Source organism: Lampetra fluviatilis, chromosome 71 (assembly GCF_964198595.1).
Source record: "Lampetra fluviatilis chromosome 71, kcLamFluv1.1, whole genome shotgun sequence".
NCBI lineage: Eukaryota > Metazoa > Chordata > Hyperoartia > Petromyzontiformes > Petromyzontidae > Lampetra > Lampetra fluviatilis.
The window spans coordinates 3,609,767-3,629,516 of record NC_136345.1 but is presented as its reverse complement, the minus strand read 5'-3'; the positions used below and the strand labels follow the sequence as shown (position 1 = coordinate 3,629,516).

At 54.8% G+C, this 19,750-nt stretch overlaps 1 protein-coding gene across 4 annotated transcripts; it reads left to right on the top strand.

Annotated features, from left to right (window-relative positions):
• Window positions 1-7,896: 7,896 nt before the first annotated feature.
• Window positions 7,897-18,887, top strand: LOC144953055 (uncharacterized). Of its 4 annotated transcripts, none has more exons than XM_078883575.1 (11): window positions 7,897-7,966; window positions 9,112-9,271; window positions 9,751-9,835; window positions 12,167-12,368; window positions 13,369-13,558; window positions 14,181-14,289; window positions 14,823-14,854; window positions 16,366-16,465; window positions 16,825-16,893; window positions 17,163-17,258; window positions 17,764-18,887. In XM_078883575.1, the coding sequence occupies exons 3-11, from the start codon at window positions 9,770-9,772 to the stop codon at window positions 17,905-17,907; spliced, it is 1,008 nt and encodes a 335-aa protein (XP_078739701.1). In that variant the 5' UTR covers window positions 7,897-7,966; window positions 9,112-9,271; window positions 9,751-9,769; the 3' UTR covers window positions 17,908-18,887. The 4 variants fall into 4 exon arrangements, with proteins under 4 accessions (XP_078739701.1, XP_078739703.1, XP_078739702.1 ...); XM_078883577.1 differs by having other exon boundaries at window positions 9,088-9,271; XM_078883576.1 differs by lacking the exon at window positions 7,897-7,966 and having other exon boundaries at window positions 9,027-9,271.
• Window positions 18,888-19,750: the final 863 nt, after the last annotated feature.

Genomic DNA, 19,750 nt, shown 5'->3' with positions numbered 1-19,750 from the left:
GGCGGAGTCTGCGACGTCACTTCCTGTGGCGGCGAAGTCTGCGACGTCACTTCCTGTGGCTGGCGAAGGCAGTGACGTCACTTCCTGCGGCGGCAGGAGCTGCGACGTCACTTCCTGTGGCACTTGGGTCTGCGACGTCACTTCCTGCGGCGCCGGGGTCTGATATCACTTCCTGCGGTGCCGGGGTCTGTGATGTCACTTCCTGCGGCACCGGAGTCTGATGTCACTTCCTGCGGCGGAGGGATCTGCGACGTCACATCCTGCGGCGAAGGCAGCGATGTCACTTCCTGCGGCGCCGGGGTCTGTGATGTCACTTCCTGCGGCGGCGGAGTCTGCGACGTCACTTCCTGTGGCGGCGAAGTCTGCGACGTCACTTCCTGTGGCGGCGAAGGCAGTGACGTCACTTCCTGCGGCGGCAGGAGCTGCGACGTCACTTCCTGTGGCACTTGGGTCTGCGACGTCACTTCCTGCGGCGCCGGGGTCTGATATCACTTCCTGCGGTGCCGGGGTCTGTGATGTCACTTCCTGCGGCACCGGAGTCTGATGTCACTTCCTGCGGCGGAGGGATCTGCGACGTCACTTCCTGCGGCGAAGGCAGCGATGTCACTTCCTGCGGCGCCGGGGTCTGTGATGTCACTTCCTGCGGCGCCGGTGTCTGTGATGTCACTTCCTGCGGCGGCGGAGTCTGCGACGTCACTTCCTGTGGCGGCGAAGTCTGCGACGTCACTTCCTGTGGCGGCGAAGGCAGTGACGTCACTTCCTGCGGCGGCAGGAGCTGCGACGTCACTTCCTGTGGCACTTGGGTCTGCGACGTCACTTCCTGTGGCACTGGGGTCCGTGACATCATTTCCTGTGGCGGCGAACGCAGCGACGTCACTTCCTGCAGCGGCAGGAGCTGCGACGTCACTTCCTGTGGCACTTGGGTCCACGACGTCATTTCCTGCGGCGACGGGATGGGCGACGTCACTTCCTGTGGTGGCGAAGGCAGCGACGTCACTTCCTGCGGCGGCGGGGTCTGTGATGTCACTTCCTGCGGCGGCGGGGTCTGTGATGTCACTTCCTGCGGCGGGCCGCACTGAGCGACGTCACTTCCTGTGATGTCACCGACTCGACTCGTTGGCTCGCAGCCGTCGTTGAAAAGCACTTTGACTATTTAAACCCCCGCCAGTCACACCACCACCACCACCATCGCCACCACCACCACCATCACCACCACCACCGTCACCACCACCACAACCACCATCATCGCCACCACCATCGCCACCACCACCATCGCCACCACCACCACCATCGCCATCACCACCACCACAGCCTTCACCTCACGTGTGCCTTAAATCTCGTGCCGTGCGAACCGGGAATCTCCGTGCGTGACTCCCTTCGATCGGGATCAGTTCCGCTGAGAGAGACCCGGGGTAGAGAGACCCGGGGGTAGCAGCAGCAGCGTCAGGGTCGGGGTGGAACCCACGACCTCCTGTGGACCTGGCGAGGTAGTTAACATCTCACTATGGGGAGAGAGAGAGACAGAGAGAGAGAGACAGACAGAGACACAGAGAGAGAGACAGAGAGAGGCACAGACACAGAGAGACACAGAGAGACACAGAGAGACACAGAGAGAGACAGAGAGACAGACAGAGAGACACAGGGACACAGAGAGAGACACAGAGAGAGAGACAGAGAGAGACACAGAGAGAGAGGGTGGAGGAGGTTCTAGGGGTCTCTCACTGCCTGCTGCACTCTTCACTACCACCACCACCACCACAACCACTACCACCACTACCACCATCACCACAACCACCAACATCACCACTACGGTGGCATTGTGAGTGTCTGAGAGTGAGTGTCAGTGGTAGTGAGTGAGTGTGTCGGTGAGTGAGAGAGTCGGTGTCTTAGTGAGTGTGAGTGAGTGTCAGTGGTAGTGAGTGAGTGTGTCGGTGAGTGAGAGAGTGAGTGTCTTAGTGAGTGTGAGTGACTGTCTGTGTGAGAGTGAGTGAGTGAGTGTCTGTGTGAGAGAGTGAGAGAGTGAGTGTCTGTGTGAGAGTGAGTGTCAGTGGTAGTTAGTGAGTGTGTCGGTGAGTGAGAGAGTGAGTGTCTTAGTGAGTGTGAGTGACTGTCTGTGTGAGAGTGAGTGAGTGTCTGTGTGAGAGAGTGAGAGAGTGAGTGTCTGTGTGAGAGTGAGTGAGAGAGTGAGTGTGTGTGTGAGACACAGCTGACACAGCTGATACAGCTTGTGCTGTCTGGCATCCCCTCCCGTGCCTTGTATCTGACGCAGCCGAGGAAATCTGCTGTTAGACATCTGCCGTGTATGATGACAGCCGGCAGTTGCTGTTCGCTAACAGCAGCCGTGTCTGATACAGCCGACACTGCTGCTGCTGTTAGCTGGTGCTGCCCTGTCTGATACGGCAGACTGACGCAGTTGCTGTATGCTGGTGCCGCTGTCTGACACAGCTGTCGCAGCTGCTGCTGTTAGCAGCGTCACTTGTGGCTGACTCGGCTGCTGTTAGCTGCTGTGTCTGACACAGCTGACTCAGCTGCTGCTGCTGTGTCTGACACAGCTGACTCAGCTGCTGTTCACTAACAGCTGCCGTGTCTGATACAGCCGACACTGCTGCTGCTAGCTGGTGCTGCCGTGTCTGATACGGCAGACTGACACAGCTAACACAGTTACTGTTAGCTGCTGTGTCTGATACAGCTGACTCAGCTGCTGCTGCTGCTGCTGATGTGCCTTGTACAGCTGACTCTGCTGCTGCTGATGTGCCTGACACAGCTGACACAGCTGGCTCTGAGTGATGTTCCCAATGTATCTGCCTTTTTGAACGTCGCCCGCTATGCCTTACAGCCGACCCGTGGCCTCCCGGCTGCAGCTCACAGCTGCTGCCGGCTGTGTGGGCATTGTAACTGCTGCAAGCTGCTGCTGCAAGCTGCTGCTGCAAGCTGCTGTATATTGGTGTGTGTGTTGCCGCTGCTGCATCGGCTGTGTGTGTATAGTTCTCCAACGAGAGATGGCGCACAACACAAGCAGCTGTTTGTACAGCTGGTGCACAACACAAGCAGCTGTTTGTACAGCTGGTGCACAACACAAGCAGCTGTTTGTACAGCTGGCGCACAACACAAGCAGCTGTTTGTACAGCTGCGCAGTGTCTCCTCCTGCTGCTGCTGCAGCGGAAAACACTCCTGCTGCTGCTGCTGGTGGCTATGTCGCTGAAACACTCCTCCTGTTGCTGCTGTTGTTCCTGCTGCTGCTGGTGGCTATGTAGCTGAAACACTCCTCCTGTTGCTGTTGGCTGTGTAGTTGATTCACTTTCTGTTGCTGCGGTTGGCTGTGGAGCTGATTCACTTTCCGCTGCCGCTGTTGGCGCTGTTGCTGCTGTTGGCTGTGTCGTATGATTCACTTCCTCCTGCTGCTGTTGGCTGTGTTGTTGATTCACTTTCCGCTGCTGTTGTTGTTGCTGTTGGCTGTGTAGCTGATTCACTTCTGCTGTTGCTGGCTGTGTAGCTGATTCACTTTCTGTTGCTGCTGCTGTTGCTGGCTGTGTAGCTGATTCACTTTCTGCTGCTGCTGCTGTTGTTGGCTGTGTCGTCTGATTCACTTCCCGCTGTTGTTGTTGGCTGTGTAGCTGATTTACTGCTGTTGTTGTTGGCTGTGTAGCTGATTCACTTTCTGCTGCTGCTGTTGGCTATGTAGCTGATTCACTTTCTGCTGCTGCTGTTGATGTGTCGCTGATTCACTTCCCGCTGCGGAGGCTGCTGCTGCCGCCGCTGCTACGGAAGCCCCCGGACAGCGATGATGTTGCCGCTCCCTCCCGAGCTGCGTGTCACGTCGACTGCCGCGAGATGTGACGGCTTGTGGTGCCAGCCAGCGGTGTCTTGAATAATAAGCTGTAGCCCACCCCTCCTACCCACCCACCCGCCTACCCACCCTCCCTCCCACCCACCCTCCCTCCCACCCACCCTCCCTCCCTCCCACCCACCCTCCCTCCCTCCCACCCACCCACCTACCCACTCTCCGACCCACCCTCCGACCCACCCTCCGACCCACCCGCCTAACCACCCACCCTCCCACCCACTGACCCACCCTCCCACCCACCGACCCACCCACCCTCCTACCCACCCACCTACCCACCCACCTACCCACCCTCCGACCCACCCTCCTACCCACCCTCCCACCCACCTACCCACCCACCCACCTACCCACCCTCCGACCCACCCTCCTACCCACCCACCTACCCACCCTCCGACCCACCCTCTGACCCACCCACCTACCCACCCACCTACCCACCCACCTACTCACTCTGCCACCCGCCCACCCACCCTCCCGCCCATCCACCCTCCTACCCACCCACCCTCCCACCTACCCTCCCACCCACCCACCTACCCACCCTCCCACCCACCTACCCACCCTCCCACCCACCTACCCACCCTCCCACCCACCCTCCCACCTACCTACCCACCCTCCCACCCACCTACCCACCCTCCCACCCACCTACCCACCCTCCCACCCACCTACCCACCCTCCCACCCACCTACCCACCCTACCCACCCTCCCACCTACCCACTCGCCTACCCACCCACCTACCCACCCACCTACCCACCCTCCCACCCACCCACCTACCTACCCTCCCACCTACCTACCCTCCCACCTACCCACCCTCCCACCTACCCACCCACCCTCCCACCCACCCTCCTACCACCCCTCCCACCCACCCACCCGCCTACCCACCCGCCTACCCACCCGCCTACCCACCCACCCGCCTACCCACCCGCCTACCCACCCGCCTACCCACCCACCTACCCACCCGCCTACCCACCCACCCTCCTACCCACCCGCCTACCCACCCACCTACCCACTGTCGATGATTGTCCAAGTAAAAGTGATCTCGGTTCACTTCGCCGACTCCCGCGTGTTTTTTTTCCACAGCGGATGGACGCGGCCTCGGCCAACGTTGGAACGTGGAGTTGCCACCGGGGAAAACCGGCGGGTGCCCGGTAGCTGGAGGAGGCTATGGGGGCAGCGATTTCCACATTCAGTGTATCAGCAGCAGCAGCATAGACTCCAATGTTAAAGTGTCTACCCATAGACTCCAATGTTAAAGTCTCTACCCATAGACTCCAATGTTAAAGTCTCCCATAGACTTCAATGTTAAAGTGTCTACCCATAGACTCCAATGTTAAAGTGTCTACCCATAGACTTCAATGTTATAGTGTCTACCCATAGACTCCAATGTTAAAGTCTCCCATAGACTTCAATGTTAAAGTCTGCTATAGACTTCAATGTTAAAGTCTCCCATAGACTTCAATGTTAAAGTGTCTACCCATAGACTCCAATGTTAAAGTGTCTACCCATAGACTTCAATGTTATAGTGTCTACCCATAGACTTCAATGTTAAAGTCTCCCATAGACTTCAATGTTAAAGTGTCTACCCATAGACTTCAATGTTATAGTGTCTACCCATAGACTCCAATGTTAAAGTCTCCCATAGACTTCAATGTTAAAGTCTCCTATAGACTTAAATGTTAAAGTGTCTACCCATAGACTCCTATGTTAAAGGCTCCTTCAGACTTCAATGTTAAAGTTTCTACCCATAGACTCCAATGTTAAAGTGTCTACCCATAGACTCCAATGTTAAAGTGTCTACCCATAGACTCCAATGTTAAAGTGTCTACCCATAGACTTCAATGTTGAAGGCTCCCATAGACTTCAATGTTAAAGTCTCCCATAGACTCCAATGTAAAAGTCTCTACCCATAGACTCCAATGTTAAAGTAGTGGAGTACTAAGGTAGTGTAGTACTATAGTAGTATAGTATGAATCCTTGCAGTCACGAAAACTTCAAATCTAGAAAGTTTGCTATTTACAGATACGAGTGGATTTAACGCGAACTCTCCGTTACCACGGCAACGTCGCATCACTCACGCCCCGCCCACCCACGCAGCTAAGCCAATCAAATCCTTCTCCTTACGTAAGATGGCGGCGGAGAGTTTTCTCAACGGCCGATAAAAAATATACTAATTATGTTTAATTTTTTTTCACTCTAGACACCACATAGCAGAGGTGTGGACTCGTGTCATGTGACTTGGACTCGAGTCAGACTCGAGTCATGAATTTGATGACTTGCGACTCGACTTGGACTTGCATAACAATGACTTTGTCCCACCTCTGCCACATAGAGATACAATTCGAGAATCTTTGCCGTTTTAAAACTTAAAATTAAAGTTTGCTATTTACAGGAACTCCTCGCCACCTCGGATAGAGCCGATTTAACACGAACTCGCCGTTACCACGGCAACGTCACATCACTCACGCCCCGCCCACCCACGTAGCTAAGCCAATCAAATCGTTCTCCTTCCCTTACGTAAGATGGCGGCGAAGAGTCTTCTCAACGGCCGATTAAAAAAATACAAATTCTAATAATGTTTATTTTTTTTTATCTCTCTCGAGACACCACAGAGAGATACAATTAATTGGAGAATCTTGCGCGAATTAAACTATTTTTTCTAAGTTTTATATTTGTAGTGGGTTCGAATTAAGTGCACACACACACACAGCTTGGAGGCAACACTATTGATTAAACGGTAAGTAACATAACACTGTACTTGAGGTGGTGACCACCTTCCTCAACTCACTAATCACTCTGGAACACGACACAGACTGGACCAGGCAGGCAACGACCCGGGACTTGAGGACCGATGATGTCGTCTTCATGTCGGAGTTCAACAGCCTCGATCTGCGTTCACTCCCCGCTTATATCCGCCCAGGCCACGCCTCCCTTCCCCCACCTCACGTGACCCCCAGGCCACGCCTCCCTGCCCAGGCCACGCCTCCCTTCTCCCACCTCACGTGACCCCCCAGGCCACGCCTCCCTTCACAGGCCACGCCTCCCTTCCCCCACCTCACGTGATCCCCCAGGCCACGCCTCCCTGCCCAGGCCACGCCTCCCTTCTCCCACCTCACGTGACCCCCCAGGCCACGCCTCCCTGCCCAGGCCACGCCTCCCTTCTCCCACCTCACGTGACCCCCCCCAGACCACGCCTCCCTTCACATGCCACGCCTCCCTTCCCCCACCTCACGTGACTCCTCAGGCCACGCCTCCCTTCACAGGCCACGCCTCCCTTCACAGGCCACGCCTCCCTTCCCCCACCTCACGTGACCCCCCAGGCCACGCCTCCCTTCCCCCACCTCACGTGACCCCCCAGGCCACGCCTCCCTTTCCCCACCTCACGTGACCCCCCAGGCACCCCCTTGGGGCCCCCAGCCCTCGTACGGGCCGACACAGTAGTGACGTCATATGTCACTACATATTTATAGGCACCTGCCCTCACCACCTCGGTCAACAAAAACCCACCGTTGTCAGGGCAACGTCGCCACACTCACGCCCCGCCCACCAACACAGCTCAGCCAATCAAATCGGTTCCCCTCCCTACGTAAGATGGCGGCGCGAGATTCGTCAAAGGCCGCTTCGATAAAATAATTATAATAATCGGTGGTACAATCTTCAATTTTCGTCATTTTATTTCTATCTCGCGAGCACTGAGAGAGATACAATAAATTCGAGAAGCTTTCGCGTATTAAATTTTTTTTTTTAGTTTTAAAAGTACAGGCAGCTTACCCTCACCACCTCAGGTACGGTCAACACAAACTCGCCGTTGCCACGGTAACGTCGCCACACTCGCCCCGCCCACCCAGACGGCTAAGCCAATCAAATCGTTTCCCGATCCCGACGTAAGATGGCGGCCCGAGATTATTAAACGGCCGTTTTAACCAAAATTATATTAACCGTTATTTTTTAAAAACCTCTCTCTCTCTCAGTAGACTTCACTGACAGAGATACAATTAATTCGAGAAGCTTTCGCGTATTAAAACATTTTTTTTAGTTTATAAAGTACAGGTCCTCATCACCTCAGGCACGGTCAACACAAACTCGCCGTTGCCACGGCAACGAGCAGAGGAGGCTACTCGCTTCGCTGTGAAGGTAACATTTTTAATCTTAAAACTTTAATTTTTTAAACTGTGAACAAAGGTTCAAATCACTTTCGTTCACTTTTGCCGCCTATTTTGTCGCTTGTACTTTGATCGTTGTGGGTGACGGTTTTAAGAGTCGACTTTTTGTTACTTTCGCGGCAAAAATAACCAAATGTATAAACGTGGCATAGGGTTCAATGTTAATCACTGGGGGTCATCACCTCACAGGGTTCAGTGTAAATCACTGAGGCTCACAGAGCCAGACTAAGGCTCCCACAGGGTTCAATGTTAATCACTGAGACTCACAGAGCCAGACTAAGGCTCCCACAGGGTTCAGTGTTAATCACTGAGGCTCAGAGAGCCAGACTAAGGCTCCCACAGGGTTCAATGTTAATCACTGAGACTCACAGAGCCAGACTAAGGCTCCCACAGGGTTCAGTGTTAATCACTGGGACTCACAGAGCCAGACTAAGGCTCCCACAGGGTTCGTTGTTAATCACTGGGACTCACAGAGCCAGACTAAGGCTCCCACAGGGTTCGGTGTTAATCAGTGGGACTCACAGAGCCAGACTAAGGCTCCCACAGGGTTCAGTGTTAATCAGTGAGACTCACAGAGCCAGACTAAGGCTCCCACAGGGTTCGGTGTTAATCACTGGGACTCACAGAGCCAGACTAAGGCTCCCACAGGGTTCAGTGTTAATCACTGGGACTCACAGAGCCAGACTAAGGCTCCCACAGGGTTCGGTGTTAATCACTGGGGGCTCACAGAGCCAGACTAAGGCTCCCACAGGGTTCAGTGTTAATCAGTGAGACTCACAGAGCCAGACTAAGGCTCCCACAGGGTTCAGTGTTAATCACTGAGACTCACAGATCCAGATTAAGGCTCCCACATGGTTCAGTGTTAATCACTGAGACTCAAAGAGCCAGACTACATAATGCTGTGAACCCGGTGACCTAAGTTCAATTCCCAGCCACAGCTAATATCAGTCTTGTCCTGGGCCTCCCTTACAGCCCTGCTAGAGGCTACCTGGGGGAGCTTTATATGTGTGTGCATCATAGGTGGTGCTGCACTTGCCCCTACAGCCCTGCTAGAGGCTACCTGGGGGAGCTTTGTCTGTGTGTGCATCATAGGTGGTGCTGCACTTGCCCCTACAGCCCTGCTAGAGGCTACCTGGGGGAGCTTTGCGTCATGCTGGGACTGTTGGTGAGCCGCCCTCTGTGGGGGCCCCCCCCCCCACCCAGAGCCCTGCGAGGGGGGCCCGGCCACGGAGGGGCCCCCCGTGACCTCCGGCTGCCTGCAGATCTCCAGCGTCATGTGAGACCCCCCCCTCATCCCCCTACCCCACCTCATCATCCCCCCCATCCCTATCTTATCTCCCCCCTCATCCCCCAACCCCCCACTCCCTCATCACCCTACCCCCCCCCCTCATCCCCTACCCCCCCTTACCCCCCCCACCCCCCTACATCAACATCAACATGGTGATGATGATGGTGATGATGATGATTATGATGCTGATGATGCTACTGATGATGCTGATGCTGATGATGCTACTGATGATGATGATGCTGATGATGATGCTGATGATGCTACTGATGATGATGCTACTGATGATGATGATGCTGATGATGCTACTGATAATGATGCTGATGATGATGCTGCTACTGATGATGATGATGATACTGATGATGATGATAATGATTCTGCTACTGATGATGCTAATGATGATGATGCTATTGATGATGATGCTGCTACTGATGATGATGCTGCTGATGATGATGATTCTGCCGCTCCAGAGAGGCTGAGGCAGAGGTGATGTGTTGCCGGTTCAGCCCCGATGGCTCACTGGTGGCAATGGGCCTGGCTAACGGCACCATCAAGGTAACCACCACCGTGTCAGCCTGGCACACAGGAGGGCGTGGGTTCAATCGCAGACCCTGATCATCACCACGGTGGCTATGAGATGTTAACTACCTCGCCTGGTCTACAGGAGGTCTGTGTCTCCCTCATCATCATCACGGTGGCTACGAGATGTTGACTACCTCGCCGGGTGTACAGGAGCTCTGTGTCTCTCTCATCATCATCACGGTGGCTATGAGATTTTGACTATCTCGCCTGGTCTACAGGAGGTCTGTGTCTCTCTCTCATCATCATCACGGTGGCTATGAGATGTTAACCACCTCGCCCGGTCTACAGGAGGTCTGTGTCTCTCTCTCATCATCATCACGGTGGCTAGGAGATGTTAACTACTTCGCCTGGTCTACAGGAGGTCTGCATCTCTCCCCGTGGTGGTCGCTGCGTGGAGGCTAAACAGAAGCTGCTTGGGTATGCGGTGGTTGGGCATGTGGGCTACATGTCCCAGCCAACGCAGCCTTGCCTGCCGGAGGAGTTCACCGATGGGACTGTGTCCAGATCTTTCAAGGATTTGTGAGCTCCTCACACAATCCAGCCTGCAGGTTAAACCCAGGATGGATCGTAGGCAGGCCAGCCTAAATGTTTCTAACCGGTGAAGATGCTCCATTAGGGGGTTCCACGTTTCACAAGCGTAGAGAAGGGAGGGAATTACCGTGGCCGAGAAGACCCGAAGCTTCGTGCGGAGCGACAGACTAGGTAGCTTCCACACAACGTTACGCAACCGATGAAAAGATATTGCCGCTCGACTGATTCGGAGTGAGACCTCTGCTGTTAAACTGGAGCCGGTCATAAGCACACTGCCCAGGTATGGGAAACTCTCCACTCTCTCCACAACTGCCCCATCACCGATTGGGAGTTGTGGGGGGTGGAGTGTCCGATGGTACAAAATACCCAGGCAGGTGCTTAGTTTTGGTGGGGCTGATGGTAAGGCCCCACCTCTTAGTGGCACGCTCCAGTTTCAGCAGCAGCGTCTCCAACTCCTCCTCTCAGTGAGCAGCAATCACCAGATCATCGGCATACATAACGTGGTTGACCAATAGGGAGCCAGAGACAAACATAAACACACATACACACACACAGACACATACACACAGACACATACACACACACAGACACACACACAGACACACAGACATACACACTAATACACCAACAACAACAACCACCATTCGCCACTAAGTGGAGGTGATGTCACCACGACGCTTGTGCCAAGCCATGTGCACCTTGAGGCCACGTGAAGTGTCAAACGCCCGCTGGCAGGAGGTCACGGGGCCACGGGTCGACATACACACACACACAGACATCCATAGATACATAGACACACACAGACACACACACACATGATGATGCATGGTGATGTTGATGGTGATGGATGATGATGTTGATGATGGATGATGATGATGGATGTTGATGATGATGGATGATGATGATGTTGATGGATGATGATGATGATGGATGTTGATGGATGATGTTGATGATGATGGTGATGATGGTGGATGATGATGATGGATGTTGATGATGGTGATGATGGTGGATGTTGATGATGGATGTTGATGATGATGGATGATGATGATGTTGATGGATGATGATGATGGATGTTGATGGATGATGTTGATGTTGATGATGGTGGATGATGATGATGGATGTTGATGATGATGATGATGGTGATGATGGTGGATGATGATGATGGATGTTGATGGATGATGTTGATGATGATGGTGATGATGGTGGATGATGATGATGGATGTTGATGATGGTGATGATGGTGGATGATGATGGATGTTGATGATGGTGATGATGGTGGATGATGATGGATGTTGATGATGATGGATGATGATGTTGATGGATGATGATGATGATGGATGTTGATGGATGATGTTGATGTTGATGATGGTGGATGATGATGATGGATGTTGATGATGATGATGGTGATGATGGTGGATGATGATGATGATGGATGTTGATGATGATGATGGATGTTGATGATGATGGATGATGATGATGTTGATGGATGATGATGATGGATGTTGATGGATGATGTTGATGATGGTGGATGATGATGATGGATGTTGATGATGATGATGGTGATGATGGTGGATGATGATGATGGATGTTGATGATGATGGATGATGTTGATGATGATGGATGATGATGATGTTGATGGATGTTGATGATGATGATGGTGATGATGGTGGATGATGATGATGGATGTTGATGATGGTGGATGATGATGATGGATGTTGATGATGATGGATGATGTTGATGATGGTGGATGCGTTTCTCGTGGTTGTCTGGCAGATCCACGAGCTGCGTGGATGGACGTGCGTCCACGTGCTGAGAGACGCGGACACGCTGAGACACGGAGACACGCGGGGACACGCCGAGACACGGAGACACGCTGAGACACCGAGACACGCGCTGAGACACGGCGTGCCCGTCACCTCGCTCGTCTTTCTGCCGCAGACGGATACCGAGAGAGACATCCGCCTCGTAGCCACGTGTACGCAGATACACACGGAGACACGCGGAGACACGCGGGGAGACACACGGAGAGACACACACAGAGACACAGAGTGACACAGAGTGACACACAGAGACCCACAGAGACACGGAGACACACAGAGACACACAGAGACACACACTGAGACACACACAGAGACACAGTGACACACAGAGACCCACAGAGACACACAGAGACACAGAGACACACAGAGACACGCAGAGACACACAGAGACACACAGAGACCCACAGAAACACACAGACACACAGAGACACACAGACACACACAGAGACACACTGAGACACACAGAGACACACTGAGACACACAGAGACACACAGATACACACAGAGACTCACAGAGACACACAGACACACACAGAGACACACTGAGACACACAGAGACACACAGAGACACACACATAGACACACAGACACACACAGACACACACAGAGACACACAGACACACACAGAGACACACAGAGACTCACAGAGACTCACAGAGACACACACAGACACACACAGAGGCTCACAGAGACCCACAGACACACTGAGACACACACAGACCCACAGAGACACACTGAGACTCACAGAGACACACGGGAAGACGTGTGTCTCAGTGTATGTGACCTCATATCCCCGTGTCCATGACCCTGTCGGCCATGTCCCTGTGTGTCCCTGTGTGTCCCCGTGTGTCTCTGTGTGTCCCCGTGTGTCCTGTGTGTCCTTGTGTGTCCCCGCGTGTCCCAGTGTGTCCTGTGTGTCTCTGTGTGTCCCCGTGTGTCCTGTGTGTCCCTGTGTGTCCCCGCGTGTCCCCGTGTGTCCTGTGTGTCTCTGTGTGTCCCCGTGTGTCCTGTGTGTCCCCGTGTGTCCCTGTGTCCCCCCGTGTGTCCCGTGTGTCCCGTGTGTCCCCGTGTGTCCCCGTGTGTCCCCCGTGTGTCCCAGTGTGTCCCTGTGTGTCCCGTGTGTTCCCGTGTGTGTCCCCCCCCCCCCCCCCACAGACGCGAGTGGGCGCGTGTCCCTGTGGGCCGTGTCCCTGCGCTGGGCCTGCCCGCTGGCGCGTGAGGCCACCCACACGCTGTGCGCCGCCGCCTCCCCGTCCGGCGCGTGGGTCGCCACCGGCGGCGGTGACGGGGCGCTGCGCATCTACGACGTGAAGACGCGCTCGCTCGCACTCACCTGCTCGCCCAGGTGAGGCGGTGAGTGGGTCACCCACACTCACCTGCTCACACTCACCTGCTCGCCGTGTTGAGTCTGTGGTGCAGTGTTGAGTCTATGGTGCAGTGTTGAGTCTATGGGCAGTGTTGAGTCTATGGTGCAGTGTTGAGTCTATGGTGCAGTGTTGAGTCTATGGTGCAGTGTTGAGTCTATGGTGCAGTGTTGAGTCTATGGTGCAATGTTGAGTCTATGGTGCAGTGTTGAGTCTATGGTGCAGTGTTGAGTCTATGGTGCAGTGTTGAGTCTATGGTGCAGTGTTGAGTCTATGGGGCAGTGTTGAGTCTATGGTGCAGTGTTGAGTCTATGGTGCAGTGTTGAGTCTATGGTGCAGTGTTGAGTCTATGGTGCAGTGTTGAGTCTATGGTGCAGTGTTGAGTCTATGGTGCAGTGTTGAGTCTATGGTGCAGTGTTGAGTCTATGGTGCAGTGTTGAGTCTATGGTGCAGTGTTGAGTCTATGGGCAGTGTTGAGTCTATGGTGCAGTGCTGAGTCTATGGTGAATCTAGTCTAGTGCTAGTTAGTGCTAGTTATTGCTAGTTAGTGCTCAGTGCTGGTCTATGATGATGACGTCACTAATGACCGGTTGTGGTCCTCAGCGCTTCTTCCCACGTCATGGACGGCCACAGCTCACGAATCTTCGCGGTGCAGTGGCACCCAGAGTCTGAGAACTTCTTTCTGTCAGGCGGGTGGGACAACACCGTGCAGGTGGGTGAGTGGGTGGGTGAGTGAGTGAGTGGGTGAGTGGGTGGGTGAGTGGGTGGGTGGGTGAGTGGGTGAGTGGGTGGGTGGGTGAGTGAGTGAGTGAGTGGGTGAGTGAGTGAGTGGGTGAGTGAGTGAGTGAGTGGGTGGGTGAGTGGGTGGGTGGGTGAGTGGGTGGATGAGTGGGTGGGTGAATGGGTGGGTGAGTGAGTGGTTGTTGTGTAGTTTGTTGTTGTTGTGTAGTTTGTTGTTGTTCAACATACACACTACACACACTACCGATATACACTACACTATACACTACACTATATTACTATACACAACTAAACACTACACTACACACTACACTACACACTACACTATACACTACACTATACACAACTAAACACTACACTATACACTACACTATATTACTATACACTACTATACACTACACTACACACTACACTACACACTACACAGGCATGTACGTATCGTAGCTGTGTTGTTGTTGTTGTTGCTGCTCAGCGAATTTACCCTCCTCCTGTTTGTCTCGCCAGTTCTGGGACCGCAGAATGCCGCACTCAGTCAGGTACAGACCCCGTGAGAAACACACAACAACAACAACACAACAAATCAACAACACAACAACAACAAAACAACACCAACAAAATAACACAACAACAACACAACAACAACACAACAACAGCAACACAACAAAACACAACAACAACACAACAACAGCAACACAACAACAACACAACAACAACCGCCATTCGCCATTAAGTGGCGGTGACGTCACCACGACGCTTGTGCCAGGCCATGTGCACCTTGAGGCCACGTGAAGTGTTGAACGCCCGCTGGCAGGAGGTCACGGGGCAGACCCAGGTGCCACGGGTCGACTGACCGAAATGACCGAGATGACTGGCTGATGCACCACCTGTGCCCCCTACTGTGCCAACTTGCTGTGCTTTAGCCACCCGGCGCTCCGCTCGTTGTTGTGAGCGTCGCTCCTCCGCCCTCCGTTGTTGTTGGAGGGCGACTGCCTCCAACTGCCCAGTAGCGTCCTTCACGAGCCTCCTCCACTGAGGCCGATCTTGACACCGCTGGTACCAGTCATCGGCAAGTCCACTCAGCTCCACGTCCTCCTGTACCACATCACTCCATCTCTTCTCTAGCCCGTGCCGCGCCCGTTTAGCCCCCTCGATCGGGCCGAACAAAAGCTGTTTAGGCATGCGGTGGCTGGGCATGCGGGCTACATGACCCAGCCAACGCAGCCTTGCCTGCCGGAGGAGCTCACCTTCACGAGCCTCCTCCACAGAGGAGACGCTCACCCGGCGAGACGCTCACCCGGCGAGACGCTCACCCGGCGAGACGCTCACCCGGCGAGACGCTCACCCGGCGAGACGCTCACCCGGCGAGACGCTCACCCGGCGAGACGCTCACCCGGCGAGACGCTCACCCGGCGAGACGCTCACCCGGCGAGACGCTCACCCAGTGGAGTAAACATCGCCACTGGGGAGACAAAGGCGGCCGGGCGTGGTGCTGGCCACCCACCCCCTCTGTGTGTAGCCACAGTGCCGCTAGCCTTCATAGGTGCTGGCTAACAGCACTTGCCCCTGCAGCCCTGCTGGAGGCTACCTGGGGGAGCTTTGTCTGTGTGTGTACATCATATGTGGTGCTACTCGCAGCACTTGCCCCTACATCCTGCTAGAGGCTACCTGGGGGAGCTTTGTCTGTGTGTACATCATAGGTGGTGCTGCTACTAGCAGCACTTGCCCCTGCAGCCCTGCTAGAGGCTACCTGGGGGAGCTTTGTCTCTGTGTGTACATCATAGGTGGTGCTACTCGCCACTAGCAGCACTTGCCCCTGCAGCCCTGCTGGAGGCTACCTGGGGGAGCTTTGTCTCTGTGTGTGCATCATAGGTGGTGCAACTCGCTACTAGCAGCACTTGCCCCTGCAGCCCTGCTAGAGGCTACCTGGGGGAGCTTTGTCTCTGTGTGTACATCATAGGTGGTGCTACTCGCCACGAGCAGCACTTGCCCCTGCCCCCTTGCCACAGGTCTGCTGAGAGGCTACACGGGCCGCCTTTGTCTTTGCCAGGAGCCTGTACGGGCCCCACGTGTGTGGCGAGTCGCTCCACTTCGACTCGAGCGGCTCCCAGATCCTCAGCGGCTCCTGGAGGAAGAGGCAGGCGCTGCAGGTGAGCACACAGACACAGCTGCCCCAGGTAGCCTCAGCAGTGCTGCAGGGGCAAGGGCTGCTAGTGGCGAGTAGCACCGCCTATGATGCACACACAGACAAAGCTCCCCCAGGTAGCCTCAGCAGGGCTGCAGGGGCAAGTGCTGCTAGTAATAGGCCCCAGACGACCCCCCCTTAGGGCCCACCCCCCTCAGCCCCTCCCCACCCCCTCAGGGACCCCCCACCCCCCTCACCCCCCCTCAGCCCCTCCCCCACCCCCCTCAGGGCCCCCCCCCCCCTCAGGGCCCCCCCTCTCAGTGCCCCCCCACCCCCTCAGCCCCCCCACCCCCTCAAGCCCCCCCCCCCTTTGCCCCCCCCCAGGTTTGGGACTCCGGCTCCGGGTCTCTCATCAGAGACATCCCCCCTGAGGCTGACGGGGAGCGCAGTTCGGTGAGTTGTGGTGGTGGTTGTTGTGGTGGTGGTTGTGGTGGTAATTGTGGTGGTGGTTGTGGTGGTAGTTGTGGTGGTAGTTGTGGTGGTTGTGGTGGTGTAGGTTGTTGTTGTAGTTGTGGTGGTGGTGTAGTTGTGGTTGTGGTGGTTGTAGTTGTGGTGGTGGTGTAGTTCTTGTATTAGTTGTTGTGGTAGTGGTGTAGGTGTTGTATTAGTTGTGGTGGTGGTTGTTGTTGTATTAGTTGTTGTGGTTGTGGTGGTTGTTCTAGGTGTACGCGTGCCGATGGTTGGGTGACGGCCTGGCGGTGTCTGGAGGCTGTGACCCAAACGCCTGCCGCGTCGTGCACACGCAGAGCAGCCTGATGGTGATGGGCACCAGCATCACCACCATCAACACCATCAACACCATCAACATCATCAACATCATCACCATCACCACCATCACCCACCAACACCACTATCACCACCATCATCACCACCAACACCACCATCATCACCATCATCATCACCACCATCACCAACATCACCACCAACATCACCAACATCATCAACACCACCAACACCATCACCACCAACATCATCACCACCATCAACACCATCACCAACACTATCATCATCACCTTCAACCACTACCACCATCCGTGCTCCTGATGCTGCTACTGATGATGATGTTGATGATGCTACTGATGATGCTGCTGATGATGCTAATGCTGCTACTGATGCTACTGCTGATGATGCTGATGTCGATGATGCTACTGATGATGATGCTACTACTGATGTTGCTACTGCTACTACTGATACTGCGACTGATGCTGCTACTGCTGCTACTGCTGCTGCTTCTGATACTGCTGCTACTGCTGCCCGCTGCAGACCACGGGGTCAGTGTCCGCCCTGCCAGGAGGCGTCTACTGCATCGACGTGACCTCCTCCTCCACCTCCTCCTCGACTCACCTCATCGCCGTCGCCTCCTCCACGAGCCTCTACCTCCTCACACACTCGCAGCAAGCCGCATAAGCCGCCCGGAGTCGTGGCCGCCGCCGTTAGCCCCACATCATCATCACCATCATCACCACCACCATCACTTAACATCATCACCACTTAACATCATCACCACCATCATCACTTAACATCATCACCACCACCATCATCATCAGTACAACCATCATCACCACCACCATCATCACTGTCATCACCACCATCATCATCATCACCACCACCACCACCATCATCACCACCATTATCACCACCACCACCACCATCATCATCAGTACCACCATCATCATCGCCATCACCATCATCATCACGGTGGCTATGAGATGTTGACTACCTCGCCTGGTCTACAGGAGGTCTGTGTCTCTCTCATCATCATCACGGTGGCTATGAGATTTTAACTACCTCGCCTGGACTACAGGAGGGTCTCTGTGGGTCTCTGTGTCTCTCTGTGGGTCTCTGAGTGTGGGTCTCTGTGGGTCTCTGAGTATGGGTCTCTATGAGTATGGGTCTCTGTGTCTCTCTGTGGGTCTCTATGGGTCTCTATGAGTATGGGTCTCTGTGGGTCTCTGTGGGTCTCTGAGTCTGTAATGTCCACGTGATGGTGATAATAAACACGAGTTTAGTTTTAGTGTGGGTCTCTGTGAGTCTGTATGAGTATGTGTCTCTGTGGGTCTGTGTGTGTCTCTGCGAGTATGGGTCTCTGTGTGTCTGTGTGTCTCTGCGTGTCTGTGTGGGTCTCTGTGGGTCTCTGTGTGACTGTGTGTCTCTGTGTGTCTCTGCGTGTCTCTGTGTGTGTGTGGGTCTCTGTGTGTCTCTGCGTGTCTCTGTGGGTCTCTGCGTGTCTCTGTGTGTCTCTGCGTCTGTGTGGGTCTCTGTGTGTCTCTGCGTGTCTCTGTGTGTCTCTGTGTGTGTGGGTCTCTGTGTGTCTCTGCGTGTCTCTGCGGGTCTCTGCGGGTCTCTGTGTGTCTCTGTGTGTCTCTGTGGGTCTCTGTGTGTCTCTGCGTGTCTCTGTATCTCTGTGTGTCTCTGTGGGTCTCTGTGTGTCTCTGCGTGTCTCTGTGGGTCTCTGTGTGTCTCTGTGGGTCTCTGTGGGTCTCTGTGTGGGTCTCTGCGTGTCTCTGTGTGTCTCTGTGTGTGTGTGGGTCTCTGTGTGTCTCTGCGTGTCTCTGTGGGTCTCTGTGGGTCTCTGTGTCTGTGTGGGTCTCTGTGTGTCTCTAGACACACGTGTGTAGAGTGTTGGCTGCTGCTGGGCACGTCAGCGGGGATCTTGCAGCCGGCACCACCAACAACAACCACAAACAACAACAAACAACAACAAAAAGTTGAATGAGTTTAGAAAGTTTAGTGTCCCCAGTTGGTCTGACCCACCCCACCGGCACGGCACCACCACAGCGTGGCCCTGAGCCTCATGGCGGTGGTGGTGGTGATGGTGGTGGCGATGGTGGTGGTGGTGGCGGTGGTGGCGGCGGTGGTGGCGGTGGTGGCGGCGGTGATGGTGGTGATGGTCGTGGCGGTGGTGATGGTGGCGATGGTGGTGGCGATGGTGGTGGTGACGGTGGCGGTGATGGCGGTGGTGGTGGCGGTGATGGCGGTGGTGATGGCGGTGGTGGTGTCACACTGTTGTCCCTCCAGGAGGATTGTGGGTAATTAAAAATGGGGTGGCATCACTGGAGGCTCATGAGAAATCAGAAGTGTGTGGGGGGGGGGGCGGCAGTGGAGGCTCATGGGAAATCAGAAGTGTGTGGGGGGGGGGCAGTGGAGGCTCATGGGAAATCAGAAGCGTGTGGGGGGGGGACGGCAGTGGAGGCTCATGGGAAATCAGAAGTGTGTGGGGGGGGGCAGCAGTGGAGGCTCATGGGAGTGG

Excerpts from the sequence above, each read along its gene's own strand:
- LOC144953055 (XM_078883575.1), top strand. The coding sequence starts at position 9,770 with ATGTGTTGCCGGTTCAGCCCCGATGGCTCACTGGTGGCAATGGGCCTG. Across the intron at positions 14,855-16,365 it reads AGAATGCCGCACTCAGTCAG|GAGCCTGTACGGGCCCCACG; the intron begins GTACAGACCCCG and ends TGTCTTTGCCAG. Across the intron at positions 17,259-17,763 it reads ACACGCAGAGCAGCCTGATG|ACCACGGGGTCAGTGTCCGC; the intron begins GTGATGGGCACC and ends TGCCCGCTGCAG.